General features: G+C 44.5%; 1 protein-coding gene across 3 annotated transcripts in view; it reads left to right on the top strand.

The window, feature by feature from the left end:
* Nucleotides 1-22968, top strand: part of mtss1lb (MTSS I-BAR domain containing 2b) — a 124132-nt gene that overhangs the window by 50814 nt on the left and 50350 nt on the right. For all 3 annotated transcript variants that reach the window (XM_061737356.1, XM_061737364.1, XM_061737349.1), the window contains exon 4: nt 8273-8357. In XM_061737356.1, the coding sequence (XP_061593340.1) occupies nt 8273-8357 (85 nt within the window). The remainder of the gene's footprint in view (nt 1-8272; nt 8358-22968) is intronic.

Here is a 22968-nt window from a genome sequence, read left to right as displayed (position 1 = left end):
TTTCACGTGCATCTAAGCTTGATTTACATTTTCCCATTTGCATCACAACTGAATTAAATTGACAAAAAAAGTAAGAGCAAATAAGTCTTAAGTACATTTTTAGTGTCTAAAAGTGTACTTAGATGTTTCAGTTTGGAAAAAACAGGACAAAACGGCTGAATGGAAAAAAGAGAAAGAAAAAATTATAATCATTAGTTCTATTATTTCTGATTAAGAGTCTGCAGAGGTCAAAAAAATGCTCAACTTATAAGTGGTTAAAAAAACCAGCACTCTGGCGTTCTGGCCACCGCTGCTTTATCTGAACACAGAGCCTGGATAGGGGGGTCTGTCTGCTGTTTGTTGGTCCGGACCTAAAATAGTGCACGTGCAAGCCGTCATCAAGTCTGAACATCTGTAAGTACTTGTTCTGAATGTCACATTAACAGCACCGGAGCATTACGCACAGCTGCAGCTATTTATAGCAGCAACAATTAGATTATAGTTCATTTCAGTTCAATAATTCTTTATATATAAAGTACATGTTGTACAGTATACATGTAGATTAAAAAATAACAATCAAAAACTATATCAGGAATAGAAAAATCCCTTGATTTCAGCAAAATATTCCGTTCTTTCAATCTTTCTTCATATGAGGCCTGAATTTGTTCAAGAGTACACACATATGGACTGGAAAATGTGAAATGTGCAGGTTCTCACTGTACAGTTTTCCTTCATGCCACCAGTTGGTAAACGTATGTATGCACTGTTTATGCATCAGAATGGAGCCAGAAAGGATGGACTGCCACAGTGGAAGACCAGCAATGTTGGTCGGCAGTGTTTGCAGTGGGTGCAGTGGGTGCACGCTAATCAGCATTTGACTGTTGAGGTCTGGATATCAGGGCCTGATGAATTACTATTTTAAAATGTAGTATCAATAGTAAGGTGCCATTATAACAAGGCTACAATTAACATATTTCTAATGGCTGCTTTCAGTCCCAGAATGGACCACATCCTCCATGCAACCCAGGTTTTGTGAACATGACTTGAGCTCCCAGGGCTTCAGTGACACCTGCTGCCGGCCACGTAAACGAAGAAACATCTGTGGAATGCTGGAAAACAAGGGTTCAATAGCATCCGTGTGCAGCCTGCAAATCTTTAAAACGAGGTGATGTAATCCTGCAAACATGGCTCCAGGATCCCAAAGGAATGTTCCCGCCATGATCAACATGAAGAACTGAGGCTGATTGGATGGCACAGGCAGGACCGGTCCGGTGTTGGTTGGGTTTACAAGACTGGACATGTGTCTTGCAGAGGTGTAGTGTCCCTGGAGATGTGGCTGTATCTTAATTCAAGCCTGGTTTTTCAGAAGCCCGCACAGCGAAGGATGAACAACCGTTTCATAAACAATGATATGCAAGACTACTCTATTTAGTTTACCCAAAAATGGGCCAGTGGTGTTTGCACATTGTCACATCGTTTCTGCTGCTTGACCTCGGGGAATAAGGATTATGCAATTACTGACGCAATACTGCCCCAGAGACTAGTGAGACAACTTATTTATGGATTTTTGACTAAACTATTCCTTATTTCATCCACACGTTGGCCAACTATTCTCTCACCCTAAAAATAGTCCACATATGCTAGCACTTTTTTTTATAAACTGTATCTTTGAACAGCTGGGTTGCCCTAGAGAGTCTAGGCCAGTAGTGTGTCACTATTATAATTACTTGACCCGAAGCAGTTCGCAGAGGTCGAGCCCGGCCCACACGTGTTATTGACATAATTTACAAGGTTCCGCAATAAAAAAGGGGCCCGCCCACCGTAGGTGACGTTTTCATCTGATGTCTTGGCTGTGGATGAAGAGCCGTCACCTCGTCCACTGCCAGTATCCTGTGTGACAGAGCTGACAGCATTGCTGTAGCATCTCTAACCCTGTCACTCTCACCTCATGATTTACTGCTTTCATCCCAAGTTTAATGACTTGGGATGAAAAAAAAAAATCTTACCTCATAAATTACAGTCACTGTGCATTTCATCTCCTATACACACTGCCATTTACTGTATATACTCTTTGTACAACACTTTGTTATTACCGCTTGCTGCTTTATTTTATTTTATTATATCTTGACATTTTATTTTGTACATTTTGTACAGTCTGTTCTTATAGTTACTTATTCTTATCCTATATGTTGTCCACTGTTAGTGTGTGTAATGCTGCTGCTACACTACAATTTCCCAGCTTGGGATAAATAAAGTATATCCATCCATCCATCCATCCATCCATCCATCCATCCATCCATCCATCCATCCATCCATCCATCCATCCATCCATCCATCCATCCATCCATCCATCCATCCATCCATCCATCCATCCACGCTGTGTCTTAACTTTCTGTATGAATGATCATCTTCATTTCTTTTGAAAAAACTGGATGTAATCTATCATGCTGCCTTGCGGTTTTGTAACTGGTGCACGTACACATCATTGTAATTTGTATCAAATGGTTGAATGGACTTCACTGAGTCTAAGGAGAAAATCACATATGTTAATATCTATTGCAAAAGCATTACTGGGTAAACTACCTCTGTACATATCCAATTTATTAAAATATTACTCTAGTAGCTATAACACTAGATCATCAGAGAAAATTCTCCTCATGGTCCCAAGAACTGGAACAGAGTTGGGTAAATCGGCCTTTTCCTTTTATGCACCGCAAGCTTGGAATGAGCTACAACACATACTCAACTTGAAATATTTACCTTCTCTTAACATGTTCAAACATATGTTAAAATCAGTTTTCACAGAACAATGTCATTGTTTTTAATCAAGTGCCATTCTTTGTCATGAATTCTTTTTAGACATTTTAGACACATTGAGAGATGGAAAAATATCAAATGTGGTTGGTGTTCTGTGTTCAAAGACCGCCCAAAAAAGGTGACAATTCACGTATTCAGTTGTGTGTTTTCCTGCATCACACGAATAAAGGACAACCAGGAGCTGACAAATCCCTCTGCACGATTACAAGTCATGGCTGCTCTGGAGATGCGCTGGTGGGATGGTCAGCAGATGCTGGAGGCAAGGAAACAGAGAGATGCAGAGAGAGAGATGCTATGATTACAGAGTAGAGGGGGCTGTATACCTCGGCATAAGCTGGGCGTGTGTGTGTGTGTGTGTGTGTGTGTGTGTGTGTGGAGCTCCAACTGTAATCCCAAAATACCTGTAATGCCTCCAGGTTGGGGTGGTGTTGGCTCAGTGGGCCTTCACATGTCCTGAAAGGAGCAGAGATGTATCCCATCTGCCCCTACACACACACACACACACACACACACACACACACACACACACACACACACACACACACACACACACACACACACACCAGAAACAAGCAAAACTCTTCAGAAAACAGCTATTCCTATAGGTTTATTTTCTTTCTATATTCTCTCTTGACGTGTTGACTGGCCGCTGAACCTTAAGAAACAGTCCTAATGGAGCTAATGACGTTATGTAATGGTGGTATGTGTGCTGCTTTCTCTGGTCCCGTTCCCACCACTCGCAGACCTCTTCCACTTTTCACAGAGAGGATTCTCTGTGTGAATGTTTGTGTGTGCAGTTTTCCCCCTCCGTTCCCTGGTCTATCCCTCCCTCCCTCCCTCCCTCGCAGCCCAGCTCAGACATTTGTTTCCGTGGCAACAGACAATGTGACCTTAGCAACAAAATGTTCTGATTCCCACCTTAGCAACAGGTCAAGATCTGCGCTCTCATGCAACTGTAACAAACCTGCTACCAGGAGACGAATAAGAGAAGTTTATTTGGCATGGACGGAGAAGACGTATACTTAGGCTGCTCGAACCCGCTGACTCCTACAGTAACTCCATCTGGCTTTTGAGTTCAGTAGCAAAGCAGCAGTAAGTCACATGACTGCAGTAATCAAAGGTATTCATCAGTCAGTATTGATGGGAAACCCGTCACTCCAGAGAGGCTGCTGAGTCGCTCACACTTCAGGAGTCTAAACTTGCCTAATTCGTCTTTATTATCAGAAATTGTTGTCCAGGCGTCCTTTCATGTTGTTATAGCTTATAGATTTAGTCCCTTGGAGTCAGTACTTTGTAAATGGCATGCGTATAATCTCATACAGCTTGTATTATATGTATTAAATTGTACTTTGCACACATATGTCTCTCTTAGACTCTGGTTGGACCAGATTTGATGCATATTTAATACCTTTTACAACAAAGTCTATTTTTTTTGGTTAAATGTTTTTTTTTAGATGATATAAAATCATTAATCATACTGCCTGAGTGGGACCTATTACCTTGCCCAGGTGGCTTCCTCTTACAATATTGACTACATCCAGGAAAATAGAAAAGACAGGAAAAGGAGGGTGAGAGAGAGAGGAAGGAAGAAGAGTCAAGCCATTTTTACCAAAAGAGGAAGAAGGGCTTTCGATTTGGCTTTGGATATGAGAAGAACGTGGTGCTAGAACGTGGAAGAGCTCTCGTGGCAGTGTTGCAATCTGCAGGTATCAAAGTTTTCAACGTGTTCATGTCTAGATTGGAATAACTAAGAATTTTAATGACCGAAGAATTGTACTAATGTACGATATATAAGACATTAACAAAACCTGCAATCCGTCTTAGGGCCAATCACCAAACAAGACAGACCACAAGTCACACTTTTAAACGCATCCTCTTTGACCATATGAAATAGAAAGGAATAAACAGCGACACTTGATGTGAACTGACTTAAAGGCTGCGAGCATCGTCATGCAACAACGGCAGACCTATAAAGTCTTATGATAATATGCTCACTCTGAAAACACTCCATGTTGCCTTTTTATATTTTCAGGAAGCCATAATTACGATGTGTACATTGGCCCTGCAGCAGTTCTACCACCCACAGACTACACCAGCTACAGGTTGCACACAAACCTTCACTCCTGCGTGGATACTGCGGCTGCAGCCCGTCAGACTAAAGAATGCACGTATGATAGCTCATAGATAGTTTTCAGAAACCTAACAGGACAACATGTTTTCCTGGAGACAGGGCTGTTGGAGAGTCTATGACATGATGGGTCAGTCAGGTTGAGCAGAATCCTCTGTGATCGTTTATATGGGAAGACAGTTCTTTAATACAAATCCTATTTTCAAATTTACAGCTACACATGAAATATAAATCTTGAGCTGAGGCAGACTAAATACTGGATGTTTGAGCCTTGCTTGTCCTCTTCTGACTTCTGGCTGAAGTTAACTACTGAAACACCGTTATCTGCAGTGGATGCACAAACAGCAGCTCCAGATGTGGGTGATGTGTGTTCTCATACAGTTGTTGATCTCCTACGGAGTCTAAGAAGTCTGGTGGAGGCAAACAGGAAGAGAAGTGTCACAAATGTAGAGATAAAACACACACACACACACACACACTTGGCTGTAAATCCAGTCCCATGGCTCTCACTCCAGCAATGAACAGTGGGCTCATTAAAATGTGCAAGGCAACCCCTCTCGTCCTCATGCTCTCTCATGTCTCCTGCAACTCTTCCTCTCGCGTTTCTTTCCCACATCATCTTTTGCCTTTCGCTCAAATTATCACACGCTCTCTTCCCTCAGGAGCTTCGCTCCCTCCGTACCAGTGTCCAGATCCACTCACTGGTTTGAGATCAGGCCAGATCAAATCCTCAACGTGCACACACTCAGACCAAGCTTGAGATGCTGCTGAGTTGTAGAAGCGATTGGCATGCACGGTGAACACTTCTATATCCTTCGTATGTTTGTGTGTGTGGGTGGGGGAGGGTGGCTGTGCTTTAATGAATGGTTGCTGGGTAGAACAGGAGGAGAGAGAGAAGAATTTAATTATGAATGGAGGACTTCTCTGGATGTGAACGACACACAGTTTAAGTGTGCATGCGTGTTTGTGGTTAATGTATGCATGTTAATGTATATGTGCTAACTTAAGTGAGCAATAATGTTTATTCTTGACAGCAGCTGTGTCGAAGCCATGTGTTTACTGAGATTACAGCACCAGTTGATGAACAAATCAAGAAGAAAAAGACCTTATTCTGTTATTGACCCACAAAAGTCTCTTTTTGCTGGGGATATACCCACATCTCTCACGCCTCGCCCTATCACCTCTGTTGGATGAAGGCCTTACCAGGCAGATTTACCCTGGTTACTCAGTAAGGTTTCAGACAGCCAGATACCCGAGTGAGATGTGGAGGGAAGGAAAAACGTAATGTTAAACAGCAGTGTTTTCACTTTAGAAGAAGCTAATGCTACTTGTACGGACAATTTCAGACTGGTTTTCCTCTATTATCTTCTCTAAACTATGTCTGCTGGTAAGATCATGCTCAACATTTAATGGAAAGTTGGCCAGTTTAACACCTTTCGGCGTTGTTGGGACATTGTTGGTTATGGCGCGCTCCAACGCGGCCGCGCAGCGGACTGACGTCAATCTAAACAGCTCTTAGCTTCAACATTGACTAATGAATATGAACAAGCATGCAGACTTAGTGTCTTCTTTACCCCACCGCTCATAAGAAAATTACTTTCTAACATTTAATATCAGTTGATTTCATGCAAAGCGATTCTTATAATACCACTACTGTAATATGTCAACCAGTTCCATTTACAGACATAACATATGATGATATATATACATGTCTATCTTCCTTATTCTAATTCAACCATACATTTTTTACATTGTATTCAAAGTCTTTAATAATTCATGATCTATCGAAAAAATGAAAATGAAGACAAGAGCTGTAAACAACTTGTTAAAATATCTTCATCTTGTCAGATACAGGATGTGAAGTGAGCAGCCATTACCATAGCAACAACTCATCTACAATCAGAATTAAATTAGTGTTATCAAACGGGGGAGTTTCCATGTATCTGATTTCAGTATTTTATATAACTCTTCAATATCCTCTCTGATGTTAGAACTGCATCAACATTTCAGTTTCCTGGGGCCGCGCCCTCTTTGTAATGGGATTCCTGATTACCAGTCCGACTGTCCCAGCCTCAGATATGATGATGAAACAGCTCCTCGCTGCTCTGTGAGGTCATGCTCAAACACCCCTTTGATAAAATCACACGCTCTGCATCTTTAACCGTCTTTGAGCAGACGTGTGCTGATGTCCTCCATGTTTTTTAGTGTGATAATCTAAATTTCTTCTTACAAGTACATCAGACATTCAAGGAAATACTGTGATACTAAATAGAGAGTTAGGAAATCTATTACAATGAATAAATCTAAGTTCCTCAGTTCTCTTATAATGTTAAAACCATCAATTTGAAAGTTGTCACAATATTTCGAGGATAAATGTAACATTTGTTGGCCTATATCTGTGTAAAGACATTTGTCAGTTTAGTGAAAGATTGTGTAATTCCTTGCCATTATATCCTAATCTCTCAGAAATTGCGGAGTAAGTTATTTGTCCAACAAAAGATTTACAGTTGTGGTAGAAAATATTAATCCATCACTGAACATTGTGGAATAAATCCCCTCTTCCCTTTGCATCCTCCACAATTTACTCTTTAATCCTGTGTAAGCCATTATGATACACGGTATTTCACGAGGAAATCTGTTCGGCTCCCGTTTAATCAGAACTTCCAGAGTGTAGATTTAGGGGACATTAGTTGTTATGGTATTCATCGGCTAGGGCGTACTTGTAGAAGTTTTATACCTTAGCTCAAAAGTCTGTAAGTACAGTACACAGCATCGGGACAGAAATACAACCCCAATGCGATGTGTTGGCAGTGTACTGTACCTGTGGGGGGGCGACAGCGGTTCTGAGCACCTTGTTTGGAAGTCTGCAGTGTCTGCCGTGGCATAAACAGATTTAAACTCTGGGGTCCCTTTTTTCCACATGGCCCTACTGCCCTAAAATAGACTGCTGTTTACAGTTGCAGGTTAGCCGAACATGAAACTGGGTCTCCGAGCAGCTGCCTCTCACACAAGCACACACTCACGAGACACTACTTTATTTGGACGAATCCCGGGGTGTGTGTGTAGTGTCTCCAGGAGCCAGATCGGTCTCCTGGGTAAATACTGGCTGAGTGTAAAAAAAAAAGAAGCTCTTTAATTGTTCATCTGTTTCAAGGTTGAAATGTTTTCACCAGCCTTCACCTCACACAGCAGTAATGTAAATACCACTCTCAGATTTGTGTGTGCGGAAGAAACAAAACCCAAAGTCTTTTGTGGTAAATGAGCAGTGACGTACAGTACTCACTGGTATTACTGGTAACATCTGTTTGTGTGTTTGTCTCACGATCTTGGTGGTGTTTTCATTTCCAGGGGCAACCAGAGACATCGGCTCCGCTCTGACCAGGATGTGCATGAGGCATCGCAGCATTGAGGCCAAACTTCGACAGTTCACCAAGTAAGATTTGTTCTGTTGTGGTCCGTCCCTGAATGGAGTCCATTAGGTGCTTCGCTCACACAGTATGCGCACGTTTGGCCGTTGGCTTGTCACACAGACCGCTCTGGAAACCTCCCAGAACTCTGTTCCCAGCTGTGGTTTTCTTGTTCCTCAGTCCCTAGACGTCCAAATGACTTTTCCACAGCAAAAGCTGTCACAGCGATGGTGATGATGATAATGGTGATGATGATAATGGTGACGATTTGTGGACATGAAAGTTGTTTAAAAACCCAACGGATCTCGCAGTGTGTATGACTACACAGTAAGTCTATGTACCCTGTATGAAAACCTGTGTCATACAGTTAAAGAAAAAGTGTGTGAACCCCTTGGAATTACAATAACTGAGGTAGTAATAGCTGGCAACAATGACCTGCACAAAGTTCAGGGAAAACCTTGTTCCTCTTACAAACTGCTGGAGCTTAGACACACTTATAGGATGTCGTATGTAGGGTGACGTGAACGCTCTTATGGCGCTTTTGCACTAGTACCTCATCAGCTCGGCGCGGCTCGGCGTGGCTCCACCCGTTTTGTCCCCGTTAGTTTTTCCACAGCCAGGTGAGAAGTGGGCGGGTTGGGGTGAAGCTGCTGTGACGTACTCAATTGCGCAACCGCTTTGTTCATGTCGGCGCTGATCAGAAATCAGCTGGAGCCGCCCGTCTACATCCCTTTTTTAATTCTCTCGTCAGCCACCAGTTTTATGAATATCTGCACCTCAGAGTTGGATCACCAAACAGACGTTTTGCGCTTTATAATAAAATCGCCGCGAGTCGCTCTCGCGCTGACTCCCACTTCCTGATTCAAACGTATGACGGCCCCGCCCCCCGACCAATCAGTGGCGAGGAGGGTGGTGACGTCAGAAATAGTCCCGGCTCCGCCCGGTTAGAACCTCGGCAGAATGGTTACAGAAAAAGTATCTGCTTTGAAGAGCTCTACCCGCCTCAGCCCCTAGTGCAAAAGCGCAAGACGGGGCCGTGGCGGGTAGAAGCGAGCTGAGGAGGGACTAGTGCAAAAGCGCCATTAGTTAACGTCTGGTCCTCTGGAAAAGGTGGATTTTCATCCTCTAAAGCCATTCTGTGGTGGATTTACCTTGATTCAGAGGGTCCCTGTCCCACCGGACCATCCACCCTGATATAAACATGTTCCATCGGTCCATAAAACATCTCCCCAGGCTGCCACGGTGCTTTGTCAATGCTTGTTTTGAAGAGCGGTGACTTCCTCCTTGGTATTTATGCCTGTTTACTGACTTCTGTATGTAGACTCAAGAACAAGGAAGTCTTCAGGCCTCGAGCTGCTTCTTGTAGGTTCCTTTCACCTCATTGAGGATCCGTCAGAGATTGACATTTCCCCCAGTTTGTGTTTTCAGTTCTGCCCCTCCTGTTTCCCATCTGCCCTGATTGTTCGCACCTGTGTCTCGTTATCCCCTGTGTATATCTGGTCTTGTCTTTCCCTTGTTCCCTGTCGGCCCGTACTGTTTGCTCCCTCCACGTTCTCGTTGTCAGTTTTCCTGTTCGTGTCCCTGGTCCAAGTTTTTGATCCTGCTCAGCAGCGCTTTTGGTTTTGTTTTTTTTTGTTAAATAAACCCTGTTTTTTTGGAACTCCTGCCTCTCGCTCTCCTGCGTCTGGGTCCTCAAACAACCAACCCTGACAGAAAAAGACAAGACCAGATATACACAGGGGATAACGAGACACAGGTGCGGACAATCTGGGCAGATAAGAAACAGGAGAGAGAACTGAAAACACAAACTGGGGGAAATGTCAAAACCCTGACAGGATCCTGCTTAGTTGGAGTCATCTCTGATGGGCATCATTTTCAGTCATCGCAACCACGTTACTAAAACGTCTATGTTACTGTATGTAACTGTGGAATAGATTTGAAGTATTCGAGTCCAGGATTCTGGCACAGGTACGACTTGAACGTGACTTGACTCGGACGTTCACACTTCATGGCCTGGACTTGGACTCACACTCGTGCATCAACAGCATTCAGGCGTGTACACAAGAGGGGATTCTTTAGACTTTTACTTTATCTGCCACAATGATTTGGCATAAAAGCCACATACGGTTCAGCTTTTGTTTTCTGCCAGATGGACAGTCCCGCTTGTAATCAGTTCACGCTGTACATGCGTAATGTTTACGAACAAACAAAAGATGCTAAACCGCGCCGAGGACACGTATGGGCCGGGCTTTTGTTATCCTCTTTCAGAAGCTGCTGGTCTGCTGCCGCCACGCAGAGCAGCAGCTGCACGTTGGCCTTTCACTGAAACTGTTCATCTGAAAGTTATTGTAAGGTTTGTTGAATTTACTGTAAAGCATTTGGACAAAACGCTACTGCTGAATGTTAAAAGAACGTATGTAACGTACGTCTCTCAGCATTGATGCTGGTAGATGTTTAAAAAAGGTGTTTTAAATAGTGTGCAGCTTACAAAAGATGTGTGGTTTGGATTGGAGTTAACCTGGACTTGGCTCGGATCAACGCTGCTTGTTTTCTTTAATTGAACTTGACTCAAAGTCGAACACGAGACTGGACTCCGACTCGGGCTCTGATGACTCGACCCCAGCGCTGACGGATACCCAAACACTGAGGTTGCTCCATATTCCTCTCCAGCCTTTAAGCAGATCACCTGCTCTTGATCTTATGTCTTCAGAAATCCCCTTTTGGTGAGGCATGGTTCAAATTAGGATGTGCTTCAGCTTGAAATATTTGAGTGTCTCTCTGCATACAAAGTAGCTCTCTACCACATCTCAAAAATCTTATCATTAATAAATCTCCAGGAGCACAAACTACTGCAACTTTCTAACTTTCTATTGCCATTCTACGCAGAGGTGGGTAGTAACGAGTTACATTTACTCCGTTACATTTACTTGAGTACGTTTTGGGAAATTTTGTACTTTTAGGAGTAGTTTTGAATCACTATACTTTTTACTTTTACTTGAGTAAATTTGTGAAGTAACTGTACTCTTACTCTGCTACATTAGGCTACGTTGAGCTGTTACTTTTCTTTTATCCCTTTTATCCGCGTACGCGTCAATCTCATGACATCACTGGGTGATTCTTTGGGAAAAATGTTTGTTTTTGCATGTTTTGTCACATTTACACAGACTCAAACACACACAGAGTTTCTATGAGTTCATGGGCTTGTTCTAGTTCTGCTGGTTAAAAAAGAAAAGTAAAAAAGGCTTTACATTTTGTTTGTTTTTTATTCTGTTATTTTATTTATTTTATTATTTATTAAAGTACTTGAATTTATTTTAAGCTTATTTTAGTTTAAGCTATATTCTATTTTTTTATTCATTTTATTAGGGCCCGAGCACTTGCAGTGCGAAGGCCCTATTGTATTTGCAGGAATTTTTATTATTAGGGCCCGAGCACTTGCAGTGCGAAGGCCCTATTGTATTTGCAGGAATTTTTATTATTAGGGCCCGAGCACCTTCAGTGCGAAGGCCCTATTGTATTTGCAGGAATTTTTATTATTATTATTATTATTATTATTATTATTATTTTCCTGACAAAGTGAAGGCCTTTTTGCCCCCCTTAACATGCCCAAAAAGTCACCAAATTTTGCACCCTAGTCAGGCCTGGCGAAAAATTTGATATTTAAAGGTTTGCATTAATGGGCGTGGCAAAATGGCTCAACAGCGCCCCCTTGAAAACTTTGTGCCTCAAGCCCCACGATACTGTTAGACGTACATGGACGAAAATCGGTACACACCTGTATCATGGGACAACTTAAACAAAAGTCTCTTGGGGTCATGCCCGAAACCGAACAGGATGTCGGCCATTTTGAATTAGTCGTGTCATTTTGGCGAAATTTATGCCATTCCTTCGAAAGTTAATTCAGCCCGAACCGTAACGTTCCCCCAAGTGTGTTATACATCAAAATGTGCGTCTCAATCATCCGACCCCACGCATTACTTTTCTCTTTCGAAAGCGTTACCGTGGCGACGCTAGACGCCAAAAAGCGTGCCCACCCTTCATCTGATTGGTTCAGACAGAAAAAACTTTGCGCCTCAAGCCCCATAATACGCTTTGACGTACATGAACGAAAATCGGTACACACCTGTATCATGTCGCAACTAAAAGAAAAGTCTCTTGGCGCCATGGCCGAAACCGAACAGGAAGTCGGCCATTTTGAACATTCTGCATTAATCGCGTAATTTTGGAGCAATATATGCCATTCCTTCGAGAGTTAATTCAGCCCGAACCGTATCGTGAACCCAGATGTGTTATACATCAAAATGTGCGTCTCCATCCTGCGACTACACGCATTACTTTTCTCTTTCCAAAGTGTTACCGTGGCGACGCTAGACGCCAACAAGCGCACCCCCCCTTCATGTGATTGGTCCATATTTGATAGTTCCCCAAAAGGCACCAAATTTTGCACCCAAGCCAGGCCTGGCGAAAAATTTGGTATTTAATGGTTTGCATTAATTGGCGTGGCAGAATGGCTCAACAGCGCCCCCTTGAAAACTTTGTGCCTCAAGCCCCGCAATACTGTTAGACGTACATGCACGGAAATCGGTACACACCTGTATCATGGCGCAACTTAAACAAAAGTCTCTTGGGGTCATGCCCGAAACCGAACAGGATGTCAGCCATTTTGAATTAATCGTGTCATTTTGGCGAAATTTATGCCATTCATTCGGCAGTTAATTCAGCCCGAACTTTAACGTGTCCCCGAGTGTGTTATACATCAAAATGTGCGTCTCCATCCTGCGACTACGCGCATTACTTTTCTCTTTCAAAAGTGTTACCGTGGCGACGCTAGACGCCAAAAGGCGCGCCCCCCCTTCATCTGATTGGTCCATATTTGATAGTTCTCCAAAAGTCACCAAATTTTGCATGCAAGCCAGGCCTGGTGATAAATTTGATATTTCATGCTTTGCATTAATGGGCGTTGCCTAACGGCTCAACAGCGCCCCCTAGAATACTTTTCTCTGCCATAACTTTTGAATGGTTTGACATAGAGAGTCGTGGGTGGTGTCATCAGATTCTTTATGGAGCCCTTGACCTTCATTGGCCTGAATTAGCCCCGCCCCTTCTTCTGATTGGTTGTCCCTTTTTTCTGCTATAACTTTTGAATTGTTTGACATAGGAAGTCGTGGGTAGTGTCATGGGACTCTGTAATGAGTCCTTAAGCTTCGTTAGCCTTAATTAGCCCCGCCCCTTCTTCTGATTGGTTGTCCCGATTTTCTGCTATAACTTTTGAATGGTTTGACATAGAGAGTCGTGGGTGGTGTCATCAGATTCTGTATGGAGTCCTTGACTTTCATTGGCCTGAATTAGCCCCGCCCCTTCTTCTGATTGATTGTCCCTTTTTTCTGCTATAGCTTTTCAATGGTTTGACATAGGAAGTCGTGGGTGGTGTCATTTCTGATATGCTTATGGGGGGGCGGTGGCCGTGAGTGCGAGGGCCCGTTCATTGCTGCTTGCAGCTTTAATTATTATTATTATTTTTCTTCTGACAAAGTGATGGCCTTTTTGCCCCCCTTAACATGCCCAAAAAGTCACCAAATTTTGCACCCAAGTCAGGCCTGGCGAAAAATTTGATATTTAATGGTTTGCATTAATGGGCGTGGCAAAATGGCTCAACAGCGCCCCCTTGAAAACTTTGTGCCTCAAGCCCCACGATACGGTTTGACGTACATGCACGAAAATCGGTACACACCTGTATCATGGGACAACTTAAAGAAAAGTCTCTTGGAGCCATGCCCGAAACCGAACAGGAAGTCGGCCATTTTGAATAAATTGTGTCATTTTGGCGAAATTTATGCCATTCCTTCGAGAGTTAATTCAGCCCGAACCGTAACGTGCACCCAGGTGTATTATACATCAAAATGTGCGTCTCCCTCCTGCGACCACACGCATTACTTTTCTCTTTCAAAAGCGTTACCGTGGCGACGCTAGACGCCAAAAAGCGCGCCCACCCTTCATCTGGTTGGTTCAGACAGAAAAATCTTTGCGCCTCAAGCCCCATAATACGGTTTGACGTACATGAACGAAAATTGGTACACTCCTGTATCATGTCGCAACTAAAAGAAAAGTCTCTTGGCGCCATGGCCGAAACCGAACAGGAAGTCGGCCATTTTGAACATTCTGAATTAATCGCGTAATTTTGGAGCAATATATGCCATTCCTTCGACAGTTAATTCAGCCCGAACCGTATCGTGAACCCAGATGTGTTATACATCAAAATGTGCGTCTCCATCCTGCGACTACACGCATTACTTTTCTCTTTCGAAAGTGTTACCGTGGCGACGCTAGACGCCAACAAGCGCACCCCCCCTTCATCTGATTGGTCCATATTTGATAGTTCCCCAAAAGGCACCAAATTTGGCATGCAAGCCAGGCCTGGTGATAAATTTGATATTTCATGGTTCGCATTAATGGGCGTGGCAAAATGGCTCAACAGCGCCCCCCGGAAAACTTTGTGCCTCAAGCCCCACAATACGGTTTGACGTACATGCACGAAAATCGCTACACACCAGTATCATGGCACAACTTAAAGAAAAGTCTCTTGGAGCCATGGCCAAAACCGAACAGGAAGTCGGCCATTTTGAATAAATTGTGTCATTTTGGCGAAATTTATGCCATTCCTTCGAGAGTTAATTCAGCCCGAACCGTATCGTGCACCCAGGTGTGTTATACATCAAAATGTGCGTCTACATCCTGCGACACCACGCATTACTTTTCTCTTTCAAAAGTGTTACCGTGGCGACGCTAGACGCCAAAAGGCGCGCCCCCCCTTCATGTGATTGGTCCATATTTGATAGTTCTCCAAAAGTCACCAAATTTTGCATGCAAGCCAGGCCTGGTGATAAATTTTATATTTCATGGTTTGCATTAATGGGCGTGGCCTAACGGCTCAACAGCGCCCCCTAGAATACTTTTACCTGCCATAACTTTTGAATGGTTTGACATAGAGAGTCGTGGGTGGTGTCATCAGATTCTGTATGGAGTCCTTGACCTTCATTGGCCTGAATTAGCCCCGCCCCTTCTTCTGATTGGTTGTCCCTTTTTTCTGCTATAAACTTTGAATGGTTTGACATAGGAAGTCGTAGGTGGTGTCAAGGGACTCTGCAATGAGTCCTTGAGCTTCTTTGGCCTGAATTAGCCCCGCCCCTTCTTCTGATTGGTTGTCCCTTTTTTATAATAAAATCGCCACGAGCCGCCAGTCGCTCTCGCGCTGACTCCCGCTTCCTGATTCAAACGTCTGCCGGCCCCGCCCCCCGACCAATCGGTGGCGAGTAGGGTGATGACGGCCCCGCCTCCCGACCAATCAGTGGCGCGGAGGGTGATGACGGCCCCGCCCCCCGACCAATCGGTGGCGAGTAGGGTGATGACGGCCCCGCCCCCCGACCAATCAGTGGCGAGTAGGGTGATGACGGCCCCGCCCCCCGACCAATCAGCTCCCTGTAATGTGGTGACGTCAGAAATATTCCCAGCTCAGCCCGGTTACAACCTTGGCAGAATGGTTACAGAAAAAGTAATAATTATTATAGTAGGGTTTTACTAATATTTATAACTTACAAATATTTAAAAAAATTAGAAAAAACAGCTCCAGACTTACATTACTAAATATCGATATGTTGGTCTCTCCTAAGTCAGTAGGTCAAACAGAAATGAGTAGCTGAGTCTTAGCTCAGCCAGAGCGTTCCCGTCTTTGGAGTCAGAGATCAGAGTTCGATTCCCGCAGTATCCAGACTTTTTTGTCAGCAATTTTTTTTTTTCTACATCAATATGTGGGGGACATGGGACATGTGCGTCCCTGTCCTGCAACGACGCACATTACTTTTCTCATTTAAAAGCGTTACCGCGGCAACGCTAGACACCAAAAAGTGCGCCCACCCTTCATCTGATTGGTTGAGAGGGAAAAAACTTTGAGCCTCAAGCCCCATAATACGGTTTGACGTACATGAACGAAAATCGGTACACACCTGTATCATGTCGCAACTTAAAGAAAAGTCTCTTGGCGCCATGGCCGAAATTGAACAGGAAGTCGGCCATTTTGAATAAATTGTGTCATTTTGGCGAAATTTATTCCATTCTTTCGGCAGTTAATTCAGCCCGAACCGTAACGTGCACCCAGGTGTGTTATACATCAAAATGTGTGTCTCCATCCTGCGACACCACGCATTACTTTTCTCTTTCAAAAGTGTTACCGTGGCGACGCTAGACGCCAAAAGGCGCGCCCCCCCTTCATGTGATTGGTCCATATTTGATAGTTCTCCAAAAGTCACCAAATTTTGCATGCAAGCCAGACTTGGCGATAAATTTGATATTTCATGGTTTGCATTAATGGGCGTGGCCTAACGGCTCAACAGCGCCCCCTAGAATACTTTTCTCTGCCATAACTTTTGAATGGTTTCACATAGAGAGTCGTGGGTGGTGTCATGGGACTCTGTAATGAGTTAAGCTTCGTTGGCCTTAATTAGCCCGCCCCTTCTTCTGATTGGTTGTCCCGATTTTCTGCTATAACTTTTGAATGGTTTGACATAGAGAGTCGTGGGTGGTGTCATCAGATTCTTTATGGAGTCCTTGACCTTCATTGGCCTGAATTAGCCCCGCCCCTTCTTCTGATTGGTTGTCCTTTTTTTATAATAAAATCGCTGCGAGCCGCCAGTCGCTCTCGCGCTGACTCCCGCTTCCTGATTCAAACATCTGCCGGCCCCGCCCCCTGACCAATCAGTGGCGAGTAGGGTGATGACGGCCCCGCCCCCCGACCAATCAGTGGCGAGTATGGTGATGACGGCCCCGCCCCCCGACCAATCAGTGGCGAGTAGGGTGATGACGGCCCCGCCCCCCGACCAATCAGTGGCGAGTATGGTGATGACGGCCCCGCCCCCCGACCAATCAGTGGCGAGTAGGGTGATGACGGCCCCGCCCCCCGACCAATCAGTGGTGAGTAGGGTGATGACGGCCCCGCCCCCCGACCAATCAGTGGCGAGTATGGTGATGCCGGCCCCGCCCCCCGACCAATCAGCTCCCTGTAATGTGGTGACCTCAGAAATATTCCCGGCTCAGCCCGGTTACAACCTTGGCAGAATGGTTACAGAAAAAGTAATAATTAAAATAGTAGGGTTTTACTAATATTTATAACTTACAAATATTTAAAAAATTAGGAAAAAAAAGTTCCAGACATTTTTTCGCTATGTTGGTCTGTCCTAAGCCAGTAGGTCAATTGAAAGGAATAGCTGAGACTTAGCTCAGCCAGAGCATATTGGTCTTTGGTGCCAGAGGTTGGGAGTTCAAGCCTGGCAATATGCTGAAATTTTTGTCAGCAATTTTTGTGTTTTTTTTACATCAAAATGTTCGTCTCTGTCCTGTGACGACGCACATTACTTCTCTCTTTCAAAAGTGTTACCGTGGCGACGCTAGACGCGAAAAAGCGCTCGTCCCCTTCATCTGATTGGTCCATATTTGATAGTTCTCCAAAAGTCACCAAATTTTGCATGCAAGCCAGGCCTGGTGATAAATTTGATATTTCATGGTTTGCATTAATGGGCGTGGCCTAACGGCTGAACAGCGCCCCCTAGAATACTTTTCTCTGCCATAACTTTTGAATGGTTTGACATAAAGAGTCGTGGGTGGTGTCATGGGACTCGGTATTGAGTCCTTGACCTTCATTGGCCTGAATTAGCCCCGCCCCTTCTTCTGATTGGTTGTTCCTTTTTTCTGCTATAACTTTTGAATGGTTTGACATAGAGAGTCGTGGGTGGTGTCATTTCTGATATGCTTATGGGGGGCGGTGGCCGTGAGTGCGAGGGCCCGTTCATCGCTGCTTGCAGCTTTAATATTATTATTATTTTTCTTCTGACAAAGTGATGGCCTTTTTGCCCCCCTTAACATGCTCAAAAAGTCACCAAATTTTGCACCCAAGTCAGGCCTGGCGAAAAATTTGATATTTAATGGTTTGCATTAATGGGCGTGGCAAAATGGCTCAACAGCGCCCCCTTGAAAACTTTGTGCCTCAAGCCCCACGATACGGTTTGACGTACATGCACGAAAATCGGTACACACCTGTATCATGGGACAACTTAAAGAAAAGTCTCTTGCCGTCATGCCCGAAACCGAACAGGAAGTCGGCCATTTTGAATTAATCGTGTCACTTTGGCGCAATTTATGCCATTCCTTCGGCAGTTAATTCAGCCCGAACCGTAACGTGCACCCAGGTGTATTATACATCAAAATGTGCGTCTCCCTCCTGCGACCACACGCATTACTTTTCTCTTTCAAAAGCGTTACCGTGGCGACGCTAGACGCCAAAAAGCGCGCCCACCCTTCATCTGGTTGGTTCAGACAGAAAAAACTTTGCGCCTCAAGCCCCATAATACGGTTTGACGTACATGAACGAAAATTGGTACACTCCTGTATCATGTCGCAACTAAAAGAAAAGTCTCTTGGCGCCATGGCCGAAATCGAACAGGAAGTCGGCCATTTTGAACATTCTGAATTAATTGCGTAATTTTGGAGCAATATATGCCATTCTTCGAGAGTTAATTCAGCCCGAACCGTATCGTGAACCCAGATGTGTTATACATCAAAATGTGCGTCTCCATCCTGCGACTACACGCATTACTTTTCTCTTTCGAAAGTGTTACCGTGGCGACGCTAGACGCCAACAAGCGCACCCCCCCTTCATCTGATTGGTCCATATTTGATAGTTCCCCAAAAGGCACCAAATTTGGCATGCAAGCCAGGCCTGGTGATAAATTTGATATTTCATGGTTTGCATTAATGGGCGTGGCAAAATGGCTCAACAGCGCCCCCCGGAAAACTTTGTGCCTCAAGCCCCACAATACGGTTTGACGTACATGCACGAAAATCGCTACACACCTGTATCATGGCACAACTTAAAGAAAAGTCTCTTGGAGCCATGTCCAAAACCGAACAGGATGTCGGCCATTTTGAATAAATTGTGTCATTTTGGCGAAATTTATGCCATTCCTTCGAGAGTTAATTCAGCCCGAACCGTATCGTGCACCCAGGTGTGTTATACATCAAAATGTGCGTCTACATCCTGCGACACCACGCATTACTTTTCTCTTTTAAAAGTGTTACCGTGGCGACGCTAGACGCCAAAAGGCGCGCCCCCCCTTCATGTGATTGGTCCATATTTGATAGTTCTCCAAAAGTCACCAAATTTTGCATGCAAGCCAGGCCTGGTGATAAATTTTATATTTCATGGTTTGCATTAATGGGCGTGGCCTAACGGCTCAACAGCGCCACCTTGAATACTTTTCTCTGCCATAACTTTTGAATGGTTTGACATAGAGAGTCGTGGGTGGTGTCATCAGATTCTGTATGGAGTCCTTGACCTTCATTGGCCTGAATTAGCCCCGCCCCTTCTTCTGATTGGTTGTCCCTTTTTTCTGCTATAAACTTTGAATGGTTTGACATAGGAAGTCGTAGGTGGTGTCAAGGGACTCTGCAATGAGTCCTTGAGCTTCTTTGGCCTGAATTAGCCCCGCCCCTTCTTCTGATTGGTTGTCCCTTTTTTATAATAAAATCGCCACGAGCCGCCAGTCGCTCTCGCGCTGACTCCCGCTTCCTGATTCAAACGTCTGCCGGCCCCGCCCCCCGACCAATCGGTGGCGAATAGGGTGATGACGGCCCCGCCCCCCGACCAATCGGTGGCGAGTAGGGTGATGACGGCCCCGCCCCCCGACCAATCGGTGGCGAGTAGGGTGATGACGGCCCCGCCCCCCGACCAATCAGTGGCGAGTAGGGTGATGACGGCCCCGCCCCCCGACCAATCAGCTCCCTGTAATGTGGTGACGTCAGAAATATTCCCAGCTCAGCCCGGTTACAACCTTGGCAGAATGGTTACAGAAAAAGTAATAATTAAAATAGTAGGGTTTTACTAATATTTATAACTTACAAATATTTAAAAAAATTAGAAAAAACTTTAAATTTAAAAGCGTTACCGCGGCAACGCTAGACACCAAAAAGTGCGCCCACCCTTCATCTGATTGGTTCAGAGGGAAAAAACTTTGAGCCTCAAGCCCCATAATACGGTTTGACGTACATGAACGAAAATCGGTACACACCTGTATCATGTCGCAACTTAAAGAAAAGTCTCTTGGCGCCATGGCCGAAATTGAACAGGAAGTCGGCCATTTTGAATTAATTGTGTAATTTTGGCGCAATTAATGCCATTCCTTCGGCAATTAATACGGCCCGAACCGTAACGTGCATCTAGGTGACTTATACCTCAAAATGTGCGTCTCCATCTTGCGACTACGCGCATTACTTTTCTCTTTCAAAAGTGTTACCGTGGCGATGCTAGACGCCAAAAAGCGTGCCCCCTTAATCTGATTGGTCCATATTTGATAGTTCTCCAAAAGTCACCAAATTTTGCATGCAAGCCAGGCCTGGTGATAAATTTGATATTTCATGGTTTGCATTAATGGGCGTGGCAAAATGGCTCAACAGCACCCCCCGGAAAACTTTTCTCTGCCATAACTTTTGAATGGTTTGACATAAAGAGTCATGGGTGGTGTCATGGGACTCGGTATTGAGTCCTTGACCATAATTGGTGAAAATTAGCCCCGCCCCTTCTTTTGATTGGTTGTCCCTATTTCCTGCTATAACTTTTGAATGATTTGACATGGAGAGTCGTGGGTGGTGTCATCAGACTCTGTATGGAGTCCTTGACCTTCATTGGCCTGAATTAGCCCCGCCCCTTCTTCTGATTGGTTGTCCCTTTTTTCTGCTATAACTTTTCAATGGTTTGACATAGGAAGTCGTGGGTGGTGTCATTTCTGATACTTATGGGGGGCGGTGGCCGTGAGTGCGAGGGCCCGTTCATCGCTGCTTGCAGCTTTAATTATTATTATTATTATTTTCCTGACAAAGTGAAGGCCTTTTTGCCCCCCTTAACATGCCCAAAAAGTCACCAAATTTTGCACCCTAGTCAGGCCTGGCGAAAAATTTGATATTTAAAGGTTTGCATTAATGGGCGTGGCAAAATGGCTCAACAGCGCCCCCTTGAAAACTTTGTGCCTCAAGCCCCACGATACTGTTAGACGTACATGGACGAAAATCGGTACACACCTGTATCATGGGACAACTTAAACAAAAGTCTCTTGGGGTCATGCCCGAAACCGAACAGGATGTCGGCCATTTTGAATTAATCGTGTCATTTTGGCGAAATTTATGCCATTCATTCGGCAGTTAATTCAGCCCGAACTGTAACGTGTCCCCAAGTGTGTTATACATCAAAATGTGCGTCTCCATCCTGCGACTACGCGCATTACTTTTCTCTTTCAAAAGTGTTACCGTGGCGACGCTAGACGCCAAAAGGCGCGCCCCCCCTTCATCTGATTGGTCCATATTTGATAGTTCTCCAAAAGTCACCAAATTTTGCATGCAAGCCAGGCCTGGTGATAAATTTGATATTTCATGCCTTGCATTAATGGGCGTGGCCTAACGGCTCAACAACGCCCCCTAGAATACTTTTCTCTGCCATAACTTTTGAATGGTTTGACATAGAGAGTCGTGGGTGGTGTCATCAGATTCTTTATGGAGCCCTTGACCTTCATTGGCCTGAATTAGCCCCGCCCCTTCTTCTGATTGGTTGTCCCTTTTTTCTGCTATAACTTTTGAATTGTTTGACATAGGAAGTCGTGGGTAGTGTCATGGGACTCTGTAATGAGTCCTTAAGCTTCGTTAGCCTTAATTAGCCCCGCCCCTTCTTCTGATTGGTTGTCCCGATTTTCTGCTATAACTTTGGAATGGTTTGACATAGAGAGTCGTGGGTGGTGTCATCAGATTCTGTATGGAGTCCTTGACTTTCATTGGCCTGAATTAGCCCCGCCCCTTCTTCTGATTGATTGTCCCTTTTTTCTGCTATAGCTTTTCAATGGTTTGACATAGGAAGTCGTGGGTGGTGTCATTTCTGATATGCTTATGGGGGGGCGGTGGCCGTGAGTGCGAGGGCCCGTTCATTGCTGCTTGCAGCTTTAATTAGGGCCCGAGCACCTTCAGTGCGAAGGCCCTATTGTATTTGCAGGAATTTTTATTAGGGCCCGAGCACTTGCAGTGCGAAGGCCCTATTGTATTTGCAGGAATTTTTATTATTATTAGGGCCCGAGCACTTGCAGTGCGAAGGCCCTATTGTATTTGCAGGAATTTTTATTATTATTATTATTATTATTATTATTTTCCTGACAAAGTGAAGGCCTTTTTGCCCCCCTTAACATGCCCAAAAAGTCACCAAATTTTGCACCCTAGTCAGGCCTGGCGAAAAATTTGATATTTAAAGGTTTGCATTAATGGGCGTGGCAAAATGGCTCAACAGCGCCCCCTTGAAAACTTTGTGCCTCAAGCCCCATGATACGGTTTGACGTACATGCACGAAAATCGCTACACACCTGTATCATGGGACAACTTAAACAAAAGTCTCTTGGGGTCATGCCCGAAACCGAACAGGATGTCGGCCATTTTGAATTAGTCGTGACATTTTGGCGAAATTTATGCCATTCCTTCGAAAGTTAATTCAGCCCGAACCGTAACGTGCCCCCAAGTGTGTTATACATCAAAATGTGCGTCTCCCTCCTGCGACCACACGCA

The sequence above is a fragment of the Cololabis saira genome, chromosome 2, assembly GCF_033807715.1.
Source record: "Cololabis saira isolate AMF1-May2022 chromosome 2, fColSai1.1, whole genome shotgun sequence".
In the NCBI taxonomy this organism is placed as follows: domain Eukaryota; kingdom Metazoa; phylum Chordata; class Actinopteri; order Beloniformes; family Belonidae; genus Cololabis; species Cololabis saira.
Note: the sequence above shows the minus strand (reverse complement) of the source record. Positions and strands in the feature narration are given on the sequence as shown.